General features: G+C 37.2%; 1 protein-coding gene across 4 annotated transcripts; it reads left to right on the top strand.

Annotated features, from left to right (window-relative positions):
• The first annotated feature begins 872 nt into the window (after positions 1-872).
• On the top strand, positions 873-17,228 carry endog (endonuclease G). Of its 4 annotated transcripts, none has more exons than XM_069919171.1 (4): positions 876-1,466; positions 11,750-11,859; positions 13,049-13,355; positions 16,433-17,228. In XM_069919171.1, exons 1-3 carry the CDS (start codon positions 942-944, stop codon positions 13,329-13,331), a joined length of 918 nt encoding a protein of 305 aa, XP_069775272.1. In that variant the 5' UTR covers positions 876-941; the 3' UTR covers positions 13,332-13,355; positions 16,433-17,228. The 4 variants fall into 4 exon arrangements, with proteins under 4 accessions (XP_069775278.1, XP_069775272.1, XP_069775264.1 ...); XM_069919163.1 differs by lacking the exon at positions 16,433-17,228 and adding an exon at positions 13,846-14,108; XM_069919177.1 differs by lacking the exon at positions 16,433-17,228 and having other exon boundaries at positions 873-1,466; positions 11,750-11,826; positions 13,049-13,457.
• The last annotated feature ends 1,442 nt before the right edge of the window (positions 17,229-18,670 follow it).

The following is an 18,670-nucleotide window of genomic DNA, read 5'->3' on the forward strand; positions in this document are numbered from 1 at the left end:
TCAGCCACAAACGAGCCTGCAGCTGACGTGGACATTTACCCCCTCCATAAATCTTCGTCCGCGAAGCCAAACCAAAGAGTAAGCCCTAGACAGTATTAGCAAGTTCTACATATGAAGAGGTTGTAGCCCTGAGAATTGGGAAGGTGTAAATTAGAACAAAGGCAGGTTTGTGAATAAGGACAATGGGGATAATGACATGAGAAGACACCGACAGGATACCCCCTGCTCCTCCAAGTTCACAGAAGCAGCACAGACAGGATTGCCTAATGCCAAACTCATCCAGGAGGCAGAAGAATGTAAGTTGGAGGGTACCTCTGCACTGAAATCAACTGTATAAAAGTTGGGTGAGCCTCAGTCTCTGTGTGTATTCCCAGGGTAAGGGGAAGCACCCAACTTTGCATTGTTGTATAATAAATGTTCTTTGTTCTCAATTTTTGTCTCGAGCAATTTCTGTGAAGGTACTTCTGTTTCTACAGATGACCATTCTGCATCAGCTATTCGCAGGATCAGCTCTTCAAGTAATCATTCTCCATCTCTCGATAACTCAGGGTCAAGAATGTAAGGTAAATTTAGCACTGGGAATACGAGGGTGCCGAAAACACACAGCCCCTGCGGCAAGGAAAGCGATAACATCCTGTCTTAAGTGGTTCACGATCAGCAGCGCCCAGAATGAAAAATTCGGGTTATAATGCGAAAAGAGCATGTCACAAACCATCTTCTTTCCAGTTGTTTTTTTAAAATATTAATGTAATTTACTAGGCGAAAAGTAGGATCATTGAGCGAACACTGGAAGGACGGGAAGAAATAGGCCCCGCGATCTTCGAGGCGGGATGAACGGGCGCCAGGATTGGCTGCTGCGCTCGCGCGAGGTCGTGTCCTCATGACGACGTCCGATTGACAGCAGAAGCAGCTGGCTCTTCGGAGAGCAAGAACGTTGCAGGATGCGTCGTGTCCTGACCTCGCGGTGGCTCTTGGCGGGAGTTTCCTTGGCTGCGGGAGCCGGGCTGGGGATCGGGTTTGGATCCCACCGGCACCAAGACGCTCCGCGTTTCCCTGTAATTCCGATCCCGTCAGTGAGGGCGGATGCCATTGGCAATGGGTCCTTGGTGCCGATCAGGCCGGCTCAGCTCCCCCTTGGCACGACGAACGAAATCATGAAATTCGGTTTCCCCTCTCGGTCCCACATCAAGACCCGGGAATCATACGTGTTGGCCTATGACCCACGCACCAGGAACGCCTTATGGGTGCTGGAGCGCTTGGACCAGGCCAGGCTCAGCCAGTCCTGCTCCGACCGTAGTCGAAGTGAATTCCGAGAGGACGAGTCTGTGCACGAATACCACCGAGCGCAGAACGGCGACTACAAAGGGAGCGCTTTCGACCGGGGTCACCTGGCAGCCGCCGCCAACCATAAACACAGCCAGAAGTGCATGGATGATACTTTCTTCCTCAGCAACATCGTGCCGCAGGTAAATCGCAGAGGAGCACCAAGCTCCCAGTAGCTAGAAATCGGGCGCCCAGGCGGGATGCGGTTAAAAGTCAACACGTCGAGAAGCATCAGCGGGGAGAGGCAATGGGTGTTGTGGGGATCCTTCATCAGAACCGGAAACGTGAGAAGACAAACTTGAGTCAAGTTGCAGAGACAGTGAGGTGGAGGGAAAACGGGACTCGACTGTGATAGGCGCAGACCAGAGTTGCCAAGGTAACCAGCAGTTGAAATTCTAGAGGTAAAATGAGATGAAGGTACTACTGCATTTGTGACAAAAATAGGTTTAGTTGAAGCTATAAAACTCAATGTTCAGTCTTGAGGATTTTGTTAGGTATGGTCGAAAAGCATAGGCGGGAGTGTGATGGAGGATTAAAGAGAGGGGTGATTGGAAGCTTAGGATCCTCCAAAGTAGTACCCTATCTTTGGTTTCTATGAGAAATAAGAGAAGTGCAAATGAATGATTGTTTCACTGGTTGAGGACACTGTTCAGAAAGGGCTGTGCCCTCCCTCGTCCATTCCTCCATTTCCACTCATCGCTCCCTTGCATCATGTTTTCACGCAACTGTGGATGATGCATTACTTGCAGGTGAGAAAGCAGCTCACTTACTGCATATACTGTGTAATAGTTGATAATGTGTAAAAGTGGACCCCATATTTTTGGCCTAAAAATCTGGTATTTTCTGTATATCACATGTAAAAATTGACCCCCTTATTTTTGGCCTCAGTCGTCTGCTCTCCGGAGCTCCCAATGCCCTGATTGTGGACTCTCACTTAGGCCCAGGCAGCCCACCCATGGAGCTCCCAACTCCTTGGCGAAGGACTCTTGCCTAGGCCCCAGCCACATCTCATCTGAGACCCTGACACCCCAAATGCAGACTTACCATCAGGTTCCGGCCACTTGCCCGTCCAACCGAGCTCCTGTCACCTCAAACCACGGAGATACTTGGTGTAGTCAAAAGTAGTATGTCTGTAATAGTCGATCCCTTAAATTTTACCCTAAAAATTGTTCCACAAAATTCAACTATTACAATTGTACATACAGAACACATCTTTCCAAGTTGGTTTTCCATTTGATGTTTATGATGTGATCTCTACATTGATGAAAAACCAAATGTAGATTGGGTGAACATACTGCATCTGTTCACCAGGGTAACTTCTGATCACCTGTTATTTTAATCCCAATCTCATTCTGACCTCTTCCTTTCTGTATTACTCCAAATGTAAACTTGAATATATAGTACAACTCTGATTTTCCAAAATGGTCAGGACTGGGCCTATTTTGGATAAATGGTTTTTTCAGAGAATCGGTCATTTTTTAAAAAAAAACAACTAGAAGCAACAGTGAATCATTTGTAACAGTGTTTAAACAACAAGGTAAAGCTTTCTAAGCATAAAATAATGTTTAATTCTCACCAAAAAAATCTGTTGGCCACCGCCAATCACCGACACTTCTCCAATAAGGCCCCACTTATGCTGGGAGCTTGAGAGTCCTGCTCCTGCTGCATCCGGGAGCCTGAGGTCCGCTGCTGCCACCACCAGGGGCCCGAGGTCTGCTGTTGCCACCACTGGGAGCCCAAGGTCCCCGGTCAGTTCAGCTCTGAAACATTTTCAGTTAACTGAGGACTTCAGAGAATCTGATTTTGGATTATCTGAGTTGTACTGTAATACAATCCTTTCTGAGCCGCCAACCATAAACACAGTCACGTTACCACTCTCAGGTCTCAATATTGTGTTTCTAACTTAAAATAAAATTATATTTTTTGCAGATGTGGGTTTACCTTTGATTAATTTTCTCACATTTCAATTTCTCCCTATATCATTTTGCTGTAGCAACAGATTTCTAAAGTAACTATCATCTTGGTAACTTGATACAGATGTTATCACAGATACAACTTATCAGTTACCCTACTACAGACATTCCCTCTATGCTCTACCTCTCCTCTCAGCAACTTGAAACAAATGTCTTCTCAATTTTCAAGTTCTGATGAAGAATCTTTGATCCAAAATGCCAATTATATTTTCTCCCAACTGATGCTGTCTGACCAGCTAATTGCTTCTAGCATTCTCTGTTTCTGTTGCAGATATAAAAGATTTATATATGAGTATATAATAACCAACACTACATCTTTGTTAAGATATTTGATAACCAGCCTTGTGCGTGGCTCACAATGAATGGCCTTCCCTCCATAGGATTTTAGACCACAAAAGTAAGTTTTTCTGCTGGTTTTGTGATGGTTAATTAATTTTCATTATCTCTTTTCCAAAGCCATGTAGATTTACCCTTCCACTTTGATCTTTGCACTCTCTGTATAACTTCAGTATACATTGTAACAAGGAAGTTATACAGAAGGAATTGAAATGGTATACAGTATATTCATCTTATGAGTTGTGTGATTTTTTTTTTCTCTCTTAAAACTTAGGACTGCACCATATCATAGATCCTGAGAGTTATACAGTATAGAAACAGGACTCTTGGCCCATCAAGACCATCCTGACCATTTATACTAATACCATTTTCTTTATTCTCCCCACATTCCCAGCAATTCCTAAGGTTCTACAACTCCACTATATGCTGGGGGTAATTTATAGTGGCCAATTAGGCCAGGAAGATGTGAGAAGAAATCAGAGAACCCAGGGTCACTGCTCAGTCTGCAATTCCCACATTCACACAGTGCCAGAGGCCACAATCAAACTTGGATTGCTGGAGCTGCAAGCCATACCATGGCCTTCAACACAAACATTATTATAGAAATTCATAACATAGAAAATTTACTCTCCCAATTAAAGTTAATGGCAAATCTTTCCATTTCTGTAAATCAATTTTAATCTTGTTCAACAAGGGTATATATCCTCTGTATCCATGCTGGCTCAGAAAGGATTATATTATTCCTAGTTCCCTGATCTTAAAATGAAATTATATGGCCTATTGTTCTTCCACTACTCAGGTAGGTTTATTTTTAATGTGATGATAGTTTGCTCTATACTTTTCATAGCCCCACTGCTTTTTTGGGTTGGGTTAAAAGTCAAGTTTAATCATTCTGCACCACCTGGTTTATCTCTATCTCCATTTCAGCGAAAAGTTAACTGGCAGTATTTATTGTGAATTTATGAACTCCCACAGCTACCTTCATGAATTGTAAGGAGACTGATAGCTCAGTGGTTAGAGCACTGGCCTTGTAAACCAGGGGTTGCGAGTTTATTCCTTGCTGGAACCTCATTTCTGTGAGGGGCGCTGATAAAGTTGTGACTCTCTTATGGTACACAAAGTTAAAGAATTTCATGTATGTTACATTCTAAATGTAGTATTACATGACAATAATAGAACCTTTACCTTCTTCATTCCTTTATCTAATCTCATGCCATCCTCAGTACCAGTGCTTCTGATGTGCCTCAATTTTCCTTAGCTGCAGTTTTCCCATCCCTCCTATAGTTGCCAGGACTCCCAAATGCACTAGTTTGACCTCCTGCACTGCTCCCATTTCCTCCCATCCTAAACTAGGATAGGAATCTACTTGCCCTTACCGTCAAGCCCATCAGCCCCCATGTCATCCATATGCCTCCAGATGGATGCTATCCCCTGAATCCTCTTCCCACATCCCACCCACCGACTTCTTTTCCATCACCATTGTAGAGGAACTATTCCTCTGGGACACTGGTCCTTTTTTTCATTTTCACCAAACCTACTTCCTTTCTTGCAGTAAATTCCCTGGAAATTGCAGGAAATGCAATACCTACTTTTTTGCCACATTCTTTTCCATCACCCAGGAAACCCATGACTCCTTCCAGATAAAGTAGAGGTTTACTTCTAATATTTTCAATTTGATATATGCACTACCTAGTCTCTTCTCCTTGTCAGACATTGCAATTAAATCTGCAAAGATTATCTTAAATGTCCCATTGCTTGTCACTTGAATTTGTCAGCCTTCTCCCTCTCTGAGCTCTGTCTTTTCCTGCTGTTCCCAAAAAGCTCAACATAATTTTAAGGAACAGTCCTTCATCTTCTGACTAGGTACATTACTGGCTTCAGGATTCAACAATGAATTTAACAATTTCAGATGAGTAGCCTTGTATCTCACAATGCCATCATATTTTTATTTACTCTCTTCTGGGTTTCAGATTTCATATAAAATCTACTTTGCCATTCCATTGACGTACCTTTTGTTATTCACGAGCCTTTATATTTTCTTCTACAGTCTTCCCCATCACCTTTACAAATTAACTAACTTGAAATGTTTCAAGAACTATTTGCTCTTGTGTTGTAAGCCTTAGTCAATTTGAAATCATTATCCCATATGCTGTTTTTACCACTTTCTCTAATTGTCAACCTACTTGAAGAGACCAGTTGATTTAAATAAGTAAAGGTTCCATTATTGTCACATAGTACTACATTTAGAATGTAACATGGAATTCTTTAACTTTGTCTACCATAAGGAAGACAGAGAGTCGCCACTTTGTCCAGCGCCCCTCACCGAGATAAGGCCCCAGCGAGGAATGAACTCTCATCCCCTGGTTTTCAAGACCAGAGCTCTACCACTGACGATGCATTCCAAAATCTCCCCGTTGAATTGCATGAATTTTCAGTATTATACATTGTGGCAATGGGCCCTTCAGCCCTATTTGTCAATGCCAACTAATTTGCTTGCATTTGGGTCATATTCCTCTAAACCTTTCCTATCCATGCATCTGTTCAAATACTTTTTAAACATTGTATACCTGCCTCTATCATCTCCTCTAGCAGCTTGTTCCATCTACCTACCACTCTCTGTGTGGATTAATTTGTCCCTCGAATGCCTTTTAAATCCTTCCCCTTTCACATTAAGCCTATGGCCTCTAAATTATTGCAGTTAGGAAAGATTCGGAGATTACTTATAAACCTCAGGAAATTAATTAGGAAATTTTTAGATTTTATAATGAACTTTATACATCCGAAAGTAGATAAAATACTGAGCAAATTGATTTTGTTTTTGGCTAATTTAAATTTGCCATCATTGACTGAGAAGGATATTAGTGACTTAGATAGTCCTTTTACAGAATTGGAATTAAAGGAAGCACTGCAATCAATGTCAGGAGGAAAGTCCCTGTGTGAAGATGGGTTTACATTAGAATTTTATAAAGAATTTAACGATTTGTTGTTTCCGGTTTATATGGAAGTTTTGAAGCAGGCAACTGAGATGGGATCATTTCCAGAATCGTTTTCGAGGGCGTTGATTACTGTTATTCCAAAGAAAGATAGAGATCCATTAAAAGTGTCTTCTTACCGACCAATATCATTATTAAATGTAGATTATAAAATTGTTGTGACAGTATTAGCTAATACATTGGGTAATTATTTGCCAAAATTAGTACATGTTGACCAAGCTGGATTTATAAAAGGTCGATATTCAGTTGATAATGTCACTAAATTGATTTCTATAATTAATGCTGCTAGACAACAAGCTAATCAACCAATGGTAGTGGCGTTGAATCTGGAAAAGGCTTTTGATAAGAGTTGAGTGGAAATTTTTATTTAAGATTTTAGAATTTTAGAATTTCTTTACTACTTGGGTTAAAGCTTTATATACTAATCCTACAGCACAAATAATGATGAATGGTCTGATTTCATTGGCTTTTACATTATCTCGATCAACTAGACAAGGTTGTCCTTTTTCACCAGCATTGTTTGCTTTGATAATAGAACCTTTAGCTCAAGCTATTAGGCAAAATTTAGACATTAAAGGTTTCAAAGTAGGCGAACAAGAGTATAAGATTAATTTGTTTGCTGATGATGTTTTAATATATTTAACATATCCTAAAGAATCTTTGATGGTGCTGCAAAATTTCTTAAATCAATATGGCATACTGTCAGGTTATAAGGTTAACTGGGAGAAGAGTGAAATATTGCCGATATCAAGTGAGGATTATTTAGATTGTAGAGGGATTACTAAATTTAAATAGTCTGATAAGATTAAATATTTAGGAGTTATAGTTAATAAAGAATATCAGGACTTGTACATTTTGAATTATATACCTTTGTTGAACAAGATTAAAATTGATTTACAGAAATGGAAAGATTTGCCATTAACTTTAATTGGGAGAGTAAATTATATAAAAATGAATATTTATCCTCTTATACAATATCTTTTTCAATCTATTCCATGTGTGAACCCGAAGAAATTTTTTAAAGAATTAAATAAAGTAATTCGATTGTTTTTATGGAAGGGTAAATTATCTAGGGTTTCTATGCATAAATTAACGTGGCGATACGAATGGGAAGGACTTCAATTACCACATTTTCAAAATTATTATGAAGCAGCACAGTTGAAATTCATTAATAGGTTGTTCAATGTTCAACAACCATCTGTCTGGGCTAAAGTCAAATTGGATCAAATTTCTGAAAAAGTAATGAGTCAATTTATTTATAAATGGAATCCTTTATTGTTACAAAAATATAAATTACCAGTACTAAGATATATTTGATATAAGCAGGATCAACTTGTTGGCTCTAAAGGGAAAATTTCAATTAAATCACAGTTGTATCAGAAAAAACAAATTCAGTTTTCTTTAAATAATCCTTATTTGAAAAATTGGAAACTGAAAGGAATTAGTATTATACAAGATTGTTTTGAGGCGGGTAAATTTTCTACGTTTAATAGATTACAAGAGAAATTTGGTATTTCTGTAAATTCTATTTTTGCTTATTATCAAGTTCGAGATTTTTTGCGAACATAATTTGGTAAGGATTTAATTTTACCAAGTCAATCTAAGTTTGAGGTTTTAATGGTTGACAAGGAAATGAAAGGATTTATATCAGATATGTATAGGTTGTTGCAAGAAAAGATGGATAAAGTTGGGCTATATAGGACAAAAGAGAAATGGGAGAAAGATTTAGATATTGAATTGTCTTGGATGGTCAAATATGTGTATTAATAGTGTTACAAAATTAATTAATGTGAAATATAGTATGGTTAATTATAATTTTATTCATCCATTATATCTGACTCCTGAGAAGTTGAAAAAATATGCATTTAGTCTAACATATTTGTATTTTAGATAAGGAGAAAAGACAGGTACTTTTGTGCATTGTGTATAGAATGTAAAGAAAGTAAATTTTTTTGGGAAAAAGTTATTAAATTTTTGAGAGATTTATTTACAATCGATTTGCAAATTGAACCAATGATGTGTTAATTGGGTTACATGAATGTTTTTACTTTGGGATTGGCTGATAAGCCACAATTGGCATTTTTGCGGTTTGGGTTAGCAGTTGCAAGAAAATGCATAGTGGTAACTTGGAAAAATTATGTGGAATTGAATATACAAAGATGGCATAATGAACTGCAATCGTGTTTATATTTGGAAAAAATAACATAATTTGTGAAATAATTTTTCTTGTTAAAATGTGGAGTTTATATTTGGATTGTATGGCTATTGATCTTAAGTAAAAGTTATGTAAAGAGTTGGGATGTTGATTAATTAATTTAAAATGTATTATTTTTTTAAGGCTCAGAGGGGTGGGGGAGGAGGTCAAGATGTAGTTAGTAGAGGGGGTGGGGGGGATATTATCATCATTACCATTTTGTATATATTTTTTCTTATATATATCTATTTGTATCTTGTATTTTCTTTTTTGTAGTATTTTGCAAAATTCTTAAATAAAATTTTCCAAAAAAAAAAAGCCTTTGGCCTCTAGTTCTAGACTCCCCTACTCTCAGAAAATACACTGTGAATATCTACCCTGTACCCCTCATAATATGATAAACCTCTTAAGGTCACTCTTGAGCTTTTTTTTGTTCCATAAAACAGGCCTTTGTAATCTTGTACTATAGTTATTAGTCTGTCTCTTTCTTGTTTTTTAAGCATTGGTAATAGGAGTTTCCCAGTCCAGAAAGAGGATAGAAAAACTATGTTCAAATCCTTTATCATTTCCTCCCTTGCTTCCTTTAAGATGTATTGTATCTATTTGGTCTCTGTCTCTTTCTTTTACCCATAATACAATATTTCACCTACTTTCTCAAAGTTCAGATTTATTGTTGGAGTATATACATGACATCATACAATCCTGAAATCTTTTTTTTCCTGTGGGCCAGACAGAATTTCTACTTATTGGTAACTGTACTCAATAAAAATATACATATATAAGAGAAATGTAAAAAAAGAAGGAAATGTAAACAAACTGCAATACAGAACAACAGATAAATACAGTAAAATCCCTGTTATCTGGAATTCATGCAACAGACAGCCTTGGCAAAAAAAAGCATAGAAAATAAGTGGGTAAATGTACATAAGTTTAAAATTGGTGCACCTCTATGTTAGTTCTCTATCCAAAGAGCAAACAGTCTCAAGCAACTGTGAAATTTACGTATCCAGCATCTACCAATTTTGTAGGTGCTGTATCAGGATTTTACTGTTTTCAGTAATAACTAATGTGCAAAGTAAGAATTTGTTAAATGAGTCTTTTTTTTAAACTTTATTTAAGATTTTATAACATGAATAACATATAGAATTACATTAAAAAAAATTAAGAATAAAATAATAAAATTACAATACAGTATGAGTAATCTAAATAAACTATACCCTCCCCAATAATTATTACACATTAATAACCCAACTCAAATTAGTCCAACCCCCCCTTCCCCCCAAAATAAAGAATGAAGAATTAATAAAGTTAATAATATATGAGGAAAAAAAACCCACTTACAAAAAAAAACAAAAACATAACCGATTAAAATACGAACAAAAAGAAAAGTAATTAATACTAAGATATCAGACTTAAAAAAAACATATTTAAATCAAACTTAAATGCATATATTTAACAGAGTTAAGATGAAACATATATTTAACTCAAACTTAATATAAAAAATTAGTAAAGTTAATAACATTATCTATCAAAAATTCTTAAACAATAATCAATTCTTAAAAAAAAATTGTAGCATGAAAAAAGAGATGAAAAAAAACTTTCTCTATAGAGATAAATCTTCACCAAATATCAACTAACTTCACATCTATCATCATATTAATCACATAAACCACCATCTTAAAACAAAATTCAAACCTCATTAAGCATTGTACAATTCAATTTTAGTACTCTTCCACCATTTTTCCCTTTTACTCTTGAAGAGTTATCCAATAAAAGCTCCAATACCACATTTAAATATCCCCAATCATTATGTTAAAATTCAGATATCCAAATAATAAAAACACATCTACAACAAAATCTATATCTTCAACAAATGGAGCATAAACCACGTTAAATGAGTCTTTGACTGATTGTTGTTTAGGGTTCTGATGATGGTGGGGCAGCAACTGTTCCTGAACCTGGTTGTATGAGTCTTGTGGCACCTATTTCACCACAATATTCATATGCCAATGTCTACATCCTCTCTCCTTATTTTCTCTATATTCTGGTTATCTTTAACCTATCCTTCTGTCTATACAGTTATAAAATAACTTGGGTTTCCATTATTTTTATTTGGCAATCTACTTTTTTTTTCTCCCTGCTCCTTCTCTGCCTTCTATCTTTTTTATTTTATCAGACCACCCCTCTTTAGCTTTCTTTCAGCATTGTGAAAGGCTGCAGTGGGCAAATTGACAACTTGGTTGCGATTCAAATACTTGCTCTTGCATTTACACTTGAATCAGGTTATTGTTAATACGAAAGAACAACATCCATCGTATTGGTCACATGATGCAATGCTAGTGGAATTTTCAAATGAACATATCGATTGGTCTCGATCTGCAACAGAGCATAGATTTTAAAAATCCTGATTGACAGTTTCTCCTAAATGGGCTATGTTTATTAAGTTCTCCAATTATATGTTGTTACAGAAGAATAATATAGTATAAAACACAGCATTGTAATAAAATATAAGTAATTATGGGTACAATGTGGTCACAGCAATCTGATGGCTTTGTGGGAAAGCATGGTTTTATTCATTCTTCAATGGCTAAATTTATGGGGTAAAATCACAGCTTTTTACAACAGCCTTTGAAGTAAACATCAATGAGCATAATCTTTCTTCATGAGGGAAAGAAATTAATCCCAGCTGGATTCAACATGGATATATTCATCATATAGATGTAGTGTATGTGCACTCTGACCAACAATAGTATTTATTTTCATTTTGATAACCATTGTTTTAATACTGATATATATCACTTGATGTGGGGAAATAAAACTAACTGCTTGTACCATGTTGTCAGATTGAATCATGAAACCCACATAAACACCACATTTTAATATCTCTTGTCTTTTTTAAATGCTGGTTTTACCTCATTTCTTCACTTTAGAATCCTGATTTGAATAAGAATGCCTGGAACAGCCTGGAGAGATACTGTCGGAGCCTGACCAAGTACAACAAAAATGTGTATGTTTGCACTGGACCCCTTTATCTGCCTAGGTATGACTCCAGCCCCTCCATTGGTTGCTTAGGACAAAAAAAGTAACTTTTCACATCTTGGAGGTGGAAGTAAAGCTTTGGAGGGAGACCCCATAGCAAATAGCCATTTGGTATTAGTTGATCACAGACACAGCAATGTATTACTCCACAGCCTGGGGAAGGTTCTCTGCTTCCTATTAACTTCTAGTAAACATTTCTGTTAACTTGGTGGGGGATTATGATACTGCTACAGTATTTTTGTTCACCAAGTAGCCTTGTAGATTATTTAGATTAACATGGTAAACTTGGGTAAGTTAAGAAGAGACTGCTATCTAAGGTTAAGTGATGTAAAGAAATGAATGAACACCATGAGGAAGAGAGGGAGAAAGGGAATAGAATGACAATGCCACTAAACTTGAATTCTGTAGCTGGTACTCTGGGGGAAGTTCAAGGAATGAATGTGGGACATGGGAGGTGAAGCCTTGCAATCTTCATGGAGTCTGGGAGCTGGTCACCTCCTGGGTGTCAAACACCAACTTCAAGATGTAGCAGAAAATGGGAAATGAGCAACTTTACGCTCTGCCCACTTTAAAAAAAACTGCTCATCAGATACAGTGAAAGATATTTGTATAATGTCATGAAGAACAGCTCCCCAAGTTCATTAACTCCTTAAACACTCTGGGCTAAAGCACATTTAAGTAAAAGCCTTACTTTCTTTTCACTCGTGTAACTTTTTTTATGTAGTCAGTAGGAGAGAAGTGCGGAAGAAATGAAAACTTGACGACTTCAAAGGGAAGGGAGCCCATAAACATTGAGTCTTAGGAAGGCCATAGCCCAAAATAAAGGCTTGAGAATGGCTGCACGACAACTCTGACTAACTTGAGTTTACTTGTCGATTGAGATAATACTGCTCTGCTATAGAGTTCTCTGTTGGCTGAGACACTCAATCAAGGCACAATCTGTCATATTAAAGGGAGTAAATGCACCCATGTCACAAGATCAAGGGAATTTGCACTGGCCAATATTTATCCCATATATAACAAAATTAATTAGAATAATATGAAACCTTGGGTGTAGATTATTTGCAGTGATTTTTGCATTACAACAGAGGATGTACTTTTGAAGTGCTTTGGGACTTCCTGAGGAAATGAACCAGTAATGTAAATCCATGTTATTTTAAAATAGAGTTGTTTGCTTCTGTTTTGATCAGGAAGGAATTGGATGGAAAAATGTATGTGAAGTATCAGGTCATCGGGAAGAATAATGTTGCAGTTCCAACACACATCTTTAAAGTAGTGATACTGGAGAAGCACAGTGGAGAAATTGAACTGCGGTCGTATGTGATGCCAAATCTGCCAGTTTTGGAGAATATTCCCCTAGAACGTTTTCTGGTTCCAATTGAAAGCATCGAGCGGGCATCTGGCCTTCTGTTTGTCAGCAACATTCTGAAAAGGACTAATAATCTGAAAGCCATAAATGCCAGTAGTAAATAAATTGCACATTGGGAAGTGACCGAGGTAAGAAGGGATAAAGATTTTTCCTGAATGAATTGTATCTCTTCATTTTATGATTTGAATAATTAAAGATTACTCTTAATTTGCAGAGTTTCATTGAGATTATCTCCTCGTTTGAATATATTTTGATTTATTTGTGAAATTAAATTATATTAATTAAAATTATTATTACATTCAAAACTGAAAAGGATGCACCATTAAATTGGAGAGTACTTTTATTGGAATATTCTACAATTCTTTCTGGGCTAAAATTTTATTTTCACCTTGTTTTGCCTTCCAGAGATCAGATGGGTCAACTCTTTTTCTTGAATTCATGGGGTGTGAGCATTATTTGCAAACACACCAAGTGTTCACTGTTTGGAGAATGGTAATGGGCCTACTAATTTGTACAGGTGCTATTCACATGATGGTTTTACTAGAGTGAAGGTTTGCCTGAATTACCTGAGGCAGCATGCTTGACTAGAAAATGTTGATAAAAGTTTCCTTGTACTAGGTGGTGAAGATCACAGGTTGAGGTAGAATTGCTGAAGAATCCTCCTCAAGTTATTCAAGCTGTCATCCAGTTTTCGCGTTAGCTATAGAACATGAAACACAATAGAGAAATCCTACCATGGACTTCCACCACCTGAAATGACAGAAGGAGAAGACAATGAAAAGAACTGATTCAGTAAAATTTCTTGTTTATTTTTATTAAGTGACAACATTGTTTAACGGGTTTAATGTATCATAGATTGAACTTGAAATAAATAGGGAAGGGGGTGAGGGAGGGAGGGGGGAAAAACGACACTATATATTTAAGAAGAAAAATGTCTGTATGTATCTTGGTCAATATGGTTTATAGTGTGAAAAATAAAAATTTAAAAAAAAAAGCTGTCATCCAGTGATTGAGACATCCCTTGAACACTGTGCCCTCTATTTAAAGTTGGGTATCTCTAGAAAATGGACTACTTCCTCTTATTTGACTACCTCTGAAACAATGTGTCATCAAACTGAGAATTGATATTTAGTTTGCATTGGATTGTGTGGAAATTAACAGTAATTTTCAGTCATTCCTGTCAAAATGGATGCTGAAGTTTCACAAAATTAGATGATGCATATTTGAAAAAAGGAGGAGGTTGCATAAAAATTAGCAATTTCTTTTTTTTAAATTATCAATTCACATGAAAGAAAGCATAATGTTGATAACTTTGAGGTGGAAAGATAATTGACATTATTTTGAGAATGTACATTTCAAATTTGAAACTATTATGGTACATTTAAGGTGAGACTTTAACTCTAATCTCCCACTGCTATCTTGAGTGCAATGATTGACATTAATGAGTGTGTGGTGGTTAGTGCAATGTTATTACCGCACCAGTAACCCGGGTTGAATCCAGTGCAGTCTGTAAGAAGTTTATACTTCCTCCCTTAATTGTGTGGACTTCCTCTGGGTGCTCTGGTTTCGTCTTATGTTTCAAAGACATACAGGTGCTCAGTTTTAATAAGATAACTTTTTACTCTTCTAACCTGTAGTGAATACAGGCCTAGCTACTCAATCTCGCTTTGTATATCAAACCTACCATTCCATAAGCCAATTAATTGCACTCTCTCTGTGGTAATGATATTCATTTTGGGTAATAAGAACAAATTTATACTGTACATTATAATTGTTGGTACTGTGCTTTTTCTTTTGGAATTGTCACATGGTGAAGGTGTGTCCATGCACTTTGGCTTCTGGAAAGAGGCAGCTGAAGATGATTCCACTATTGACTTTATATGTGGCATTAACATGGAGACCTGGTTATAATTACTATAATAGATTTTTCTCCTTTGTAATTTGAAGATGGAAATGATTCAAGATCCCCAGTGTACACCCTCCTTCCCAGAAGAGAGTGCTTCAGTTATGAATGTGTACGAGTAGTATTTCTCAGCCTTGTTTCTTGAGCAGGGAGTTTATCAGATCTGGAGGTCTTTTTTTTTTAAACCATTAATTTAGTATTTCAGTCTCGAGCCAAAATTGTGGCAGGTGGTGTGTTGTGGAATTGAGCACTTAGATCAAGGGCAATGTAAATAGAGAAAATTTTTAGGTGGCTCATTCCAGTGGCCACTAACTGAATCCATATATAGTGCCATATAACCGTTTACAGCACGGAAACGGGCCATGTCAGCCCTTCAAGCCCTCCATAATGTTTGGGAGAAAGATACATTTCTTTCAATTATTTGCCCATGTGCTGCACTGTTTTAAATTTGTAATTAAAAAAATGTGCATGTAATTAAAGTGCACATTCCAGATTTTATTAAAGTATATTTGTGTACATTTTGGTTTGACCATATAGAAATTACAGTAATTTTCCAGTTTTTAGCTTTGAAAAACTCCTTTGTTGCTTTAGCAGTATGTTTGGGATCATTGCCTTGCTATAGGATGAAGCCCCATCCAATGAGTTTTGAAGTATTTACTCAAACTTGAGCAGATAAGATGTTTCTGTACACCTCAGAATTAATTTTTATACTTCCATCAGCAGTTACATTATCAATAAAGATAAATGTGCCAGTACCTATGGCAGCCATACATGCCCAGGCTGTAACACCCCACACCATATTTCACAGATGAGGTGGTATGCTTTGGATCTTGGGCAGTTCCTTTACATCTCCACACTTTGCTCTTGCCATCACTCTTGTACAGGTTAATCTTGGTGTCATCTGTCCACAAGACCTTTTCCCAGAATTCTGCAGCCTCTTTTAAATACTTGGAAACTGTAATCTTGCTTTCTTGTTTCTGTGGCTAATTAGAGGTTTGCATCCTGCAGTGTAGCCTCTATTTCTGTTCATGAAGCCATCTGCGAACAATAGTCATCAACACATTCACACTTGCTTCCTAAAGAGTGTTTCTGATCTGTTGGACAGGAGTTTGTGGATTGTTCTTCATTATGACGAGAATTCTTCTGTTATCAGCAATGGGAGGTTTTCCTTGGCCTATCAGTCCCTTTGCAGTTACAGAGCTCACCAGGATGCTCTTTGTTCTTAATGATGTTCCAAACAGTTGATTTTGGTAATTCTAAAGTTTGGGTGATTTCTTTTACTGTTTTATTCTTGTTTTTCAGCCTCATAATGGCTTATTTGATTTTCATTGGCATGGCACAACTCTGGTCTTCATGTTGAAAAATGGCAAACTACAGACTCCAAAAGTGATTAAAAGCTGAGAAGCAAGTCTAGCTCTCTTATACCTGCACCAATGTAGCAATTAAACATACTTGATCAAATGCCTGTGAATCCAAATGTCCCAAAACATTATTGTAGTGACTACTATCAATAAAAAAGATGCTCGGAGGCTAAGTATGCTTTTAACTGTGATGCGTTAGAACAAATTCATAGTGAAGTCCAAATGCTTTTTTAAACTGCTTATTAATGATCACAAAAGGACTCGTGACGTGCTTGTTTATGAAACGTGATAATGACTGTGGTAATGTCCATGAAACATGATAACGGTCAACAGAAAATATTGGAGCTCTATTCACCCTCATCTCTATCCCTCCATGCGGGTTAATGACTCTCAAACCCTGTGAAACCCCCGCGCATGCGGCCACAACCGAAGTGAATAGAGTGTGTGCACTGGAAGAAACAGAATGCACGTAGCCTCCAGACCCCGGGACGCTGCTGATGCCCGCAGCCAAACTAAGAATAAACAGCACACCTTTGGCTCCTACAATTATGGTGTCCTGAAATGGGGGAACTATATGTAAAAAGTGCCATAATTTCTACATGTTCAAGCCAAAATGTATACAAATAATCTTTTCAAAAAAAATCTGGAATGTGCACTTTAACCATGTGTGAATTGTTTGATTACAGATTTAAAACTGGAACACAGACAAATAAAGGAAAAAAAGTCTTTGTCCAAAATATGTTGGCTGGTTGCTGGTTATTAAAAGAACCCACAATCTGTTCTTTAAGTTGAACTTCGGTTTTAAAATTCCTGTAGATCAGTAGTTTTCAAACTTTTTCTTTCCACTCACATACCACCTTAAGTATTCCCTATAATCATAGGTGCTCTGTGATAAGTAGGGGATTACTTAAGGTGGTATGGGAGTAGGAAGGGAAGGTTGAGAAACATTACTAGACCCAACTGTTACTGAAATATTTTGCTTGATAAAAATTGTCATTGCCAATTTCCTTTGAAGTTATGAAACCTTGCACCTAATGAGTTAATCAGGTACACTGAAAACAGTGGTTTTCAAACTTTTTCTTTTCTAGGGATGTGATATGTGAGTGGAAAGAAAAAGTTTGAAAACCATTGCTGTGGATCAATCTACCCTATTTCCTTTGACACTTGGCATTTCCAATCTAAGAATGGTTTGCACATATGAAATAAGATATTAATTTGTGCAGTGCAGGCATTGTGAAAATTCTGCAACACCTACCAGTTGGAAATTGTAAAGCTGTCTGTGAGAGATTGACTGAGTCAAACATTCTTTGCAGAGTTTTTGGATCATTCAATATTGATTTTCCTGCAGCAGAGTTTTGTTGTCACTATATGTTGGCTCGGTTAAAAAAAGCTAACAATGGATTAGGAGATGGTCTGTACAGCATTTGGCACCTGTCATGATGTGAGTGATATAGACATCCTTCTGGCTCTTCACAGGTAATCCAGCATGACAATGTTTGAATATTTCCTTAAGATTTTGTGCTTGTTTAACCAAACAGGGTGTTGATTGTGGCTAGCCCTTTGCCAGGAGAACTTTGTTTGAATTAACTTTTCCTACAGCTTTCTAGTTTTTTTCTCCATCTCTACCACTGAAGTTGGAAGGAGTTTGTCTCCAGATGGACTCTCTCCAGGGAATGTTCAGGGTCAGATTAGAATTCACTTTTGGCCTCCTGTTGTCTCCAGGCCTGAGGCCAATATTCTGATAATTGCAGCTTTTTGGTTCTACTTTAGAATAAAATGGATGCTCAGAAGGCAATTATTTGTTGTGAGACTGGTTCATTTTTGATGGTGACATCCACTTCTTGAAGACAATGTTCCATGTTTCCCTTCCAGAAGAATGTGGTCCATTCATCACCTTCATGTGGCCAGTGTCATTTTACCCTGAGCAACATCAAAGTGCCTGATCGTGTAGGCTATGGTCATGGTACAACATTCAGTAGTGCTCAGGTTTGTTGATGGAGAAACAGGCCTGAACAGGGACAATTACATGACCGATGTAGCTATTTTTCACAAGATTTTTTTTTTGTTTGAAATTAAATAATGTAGAATATGCACGTGCATAGTCCATACACAGAAACAAAAGAAGTAGGATAATGAGTAGAAATTCAGCCCCCGTGCTTGCTCCACCATTCACTATGAT

The sequence above is a fragment of the Narcine bancroftii genome, chromosome 1 (genome assembly GCF_036971445.1).
Source record: "Narcine bancroftii isolate sNarBan1 chromosome 1, sNarBan1.hap1, whole genome shotgun sequence".
Taxonomy (NCBI): Eukaryota; Metazoa; Chordata; class Chondrichthyes; order Torpediniformes; family Narcinidae; genus Narcine; species Narcine bancroftii.

What these genes read in the sequence shown, in the direction of transcription:
- endog (XM_069919171.1), top strand. Translation starts at nt 942, where the DNA reads ATGCGTCGTGTCCTGACCTCGCGGTGGCTCTTGGCGGGAGTTTCCTTG. An exon ending in TCAGCAACATCGTGCCGCAG is followed by an intron (nt 1,467 to 11,749) that starts GTAAATCGCAGA and finishes TCTTCACTTTAG; the next exon opens with AATCCTGATTTGAATAAGAA. An exon ending in GGACCCCTTTATCTGCCTAG is followed by an intron (nt 11,860 to 13,048) that starts GTATGACTCCAG and finishes TGTTTTGATCAG; the next exon opens with GAAGGAATTGGATGGAAAAA.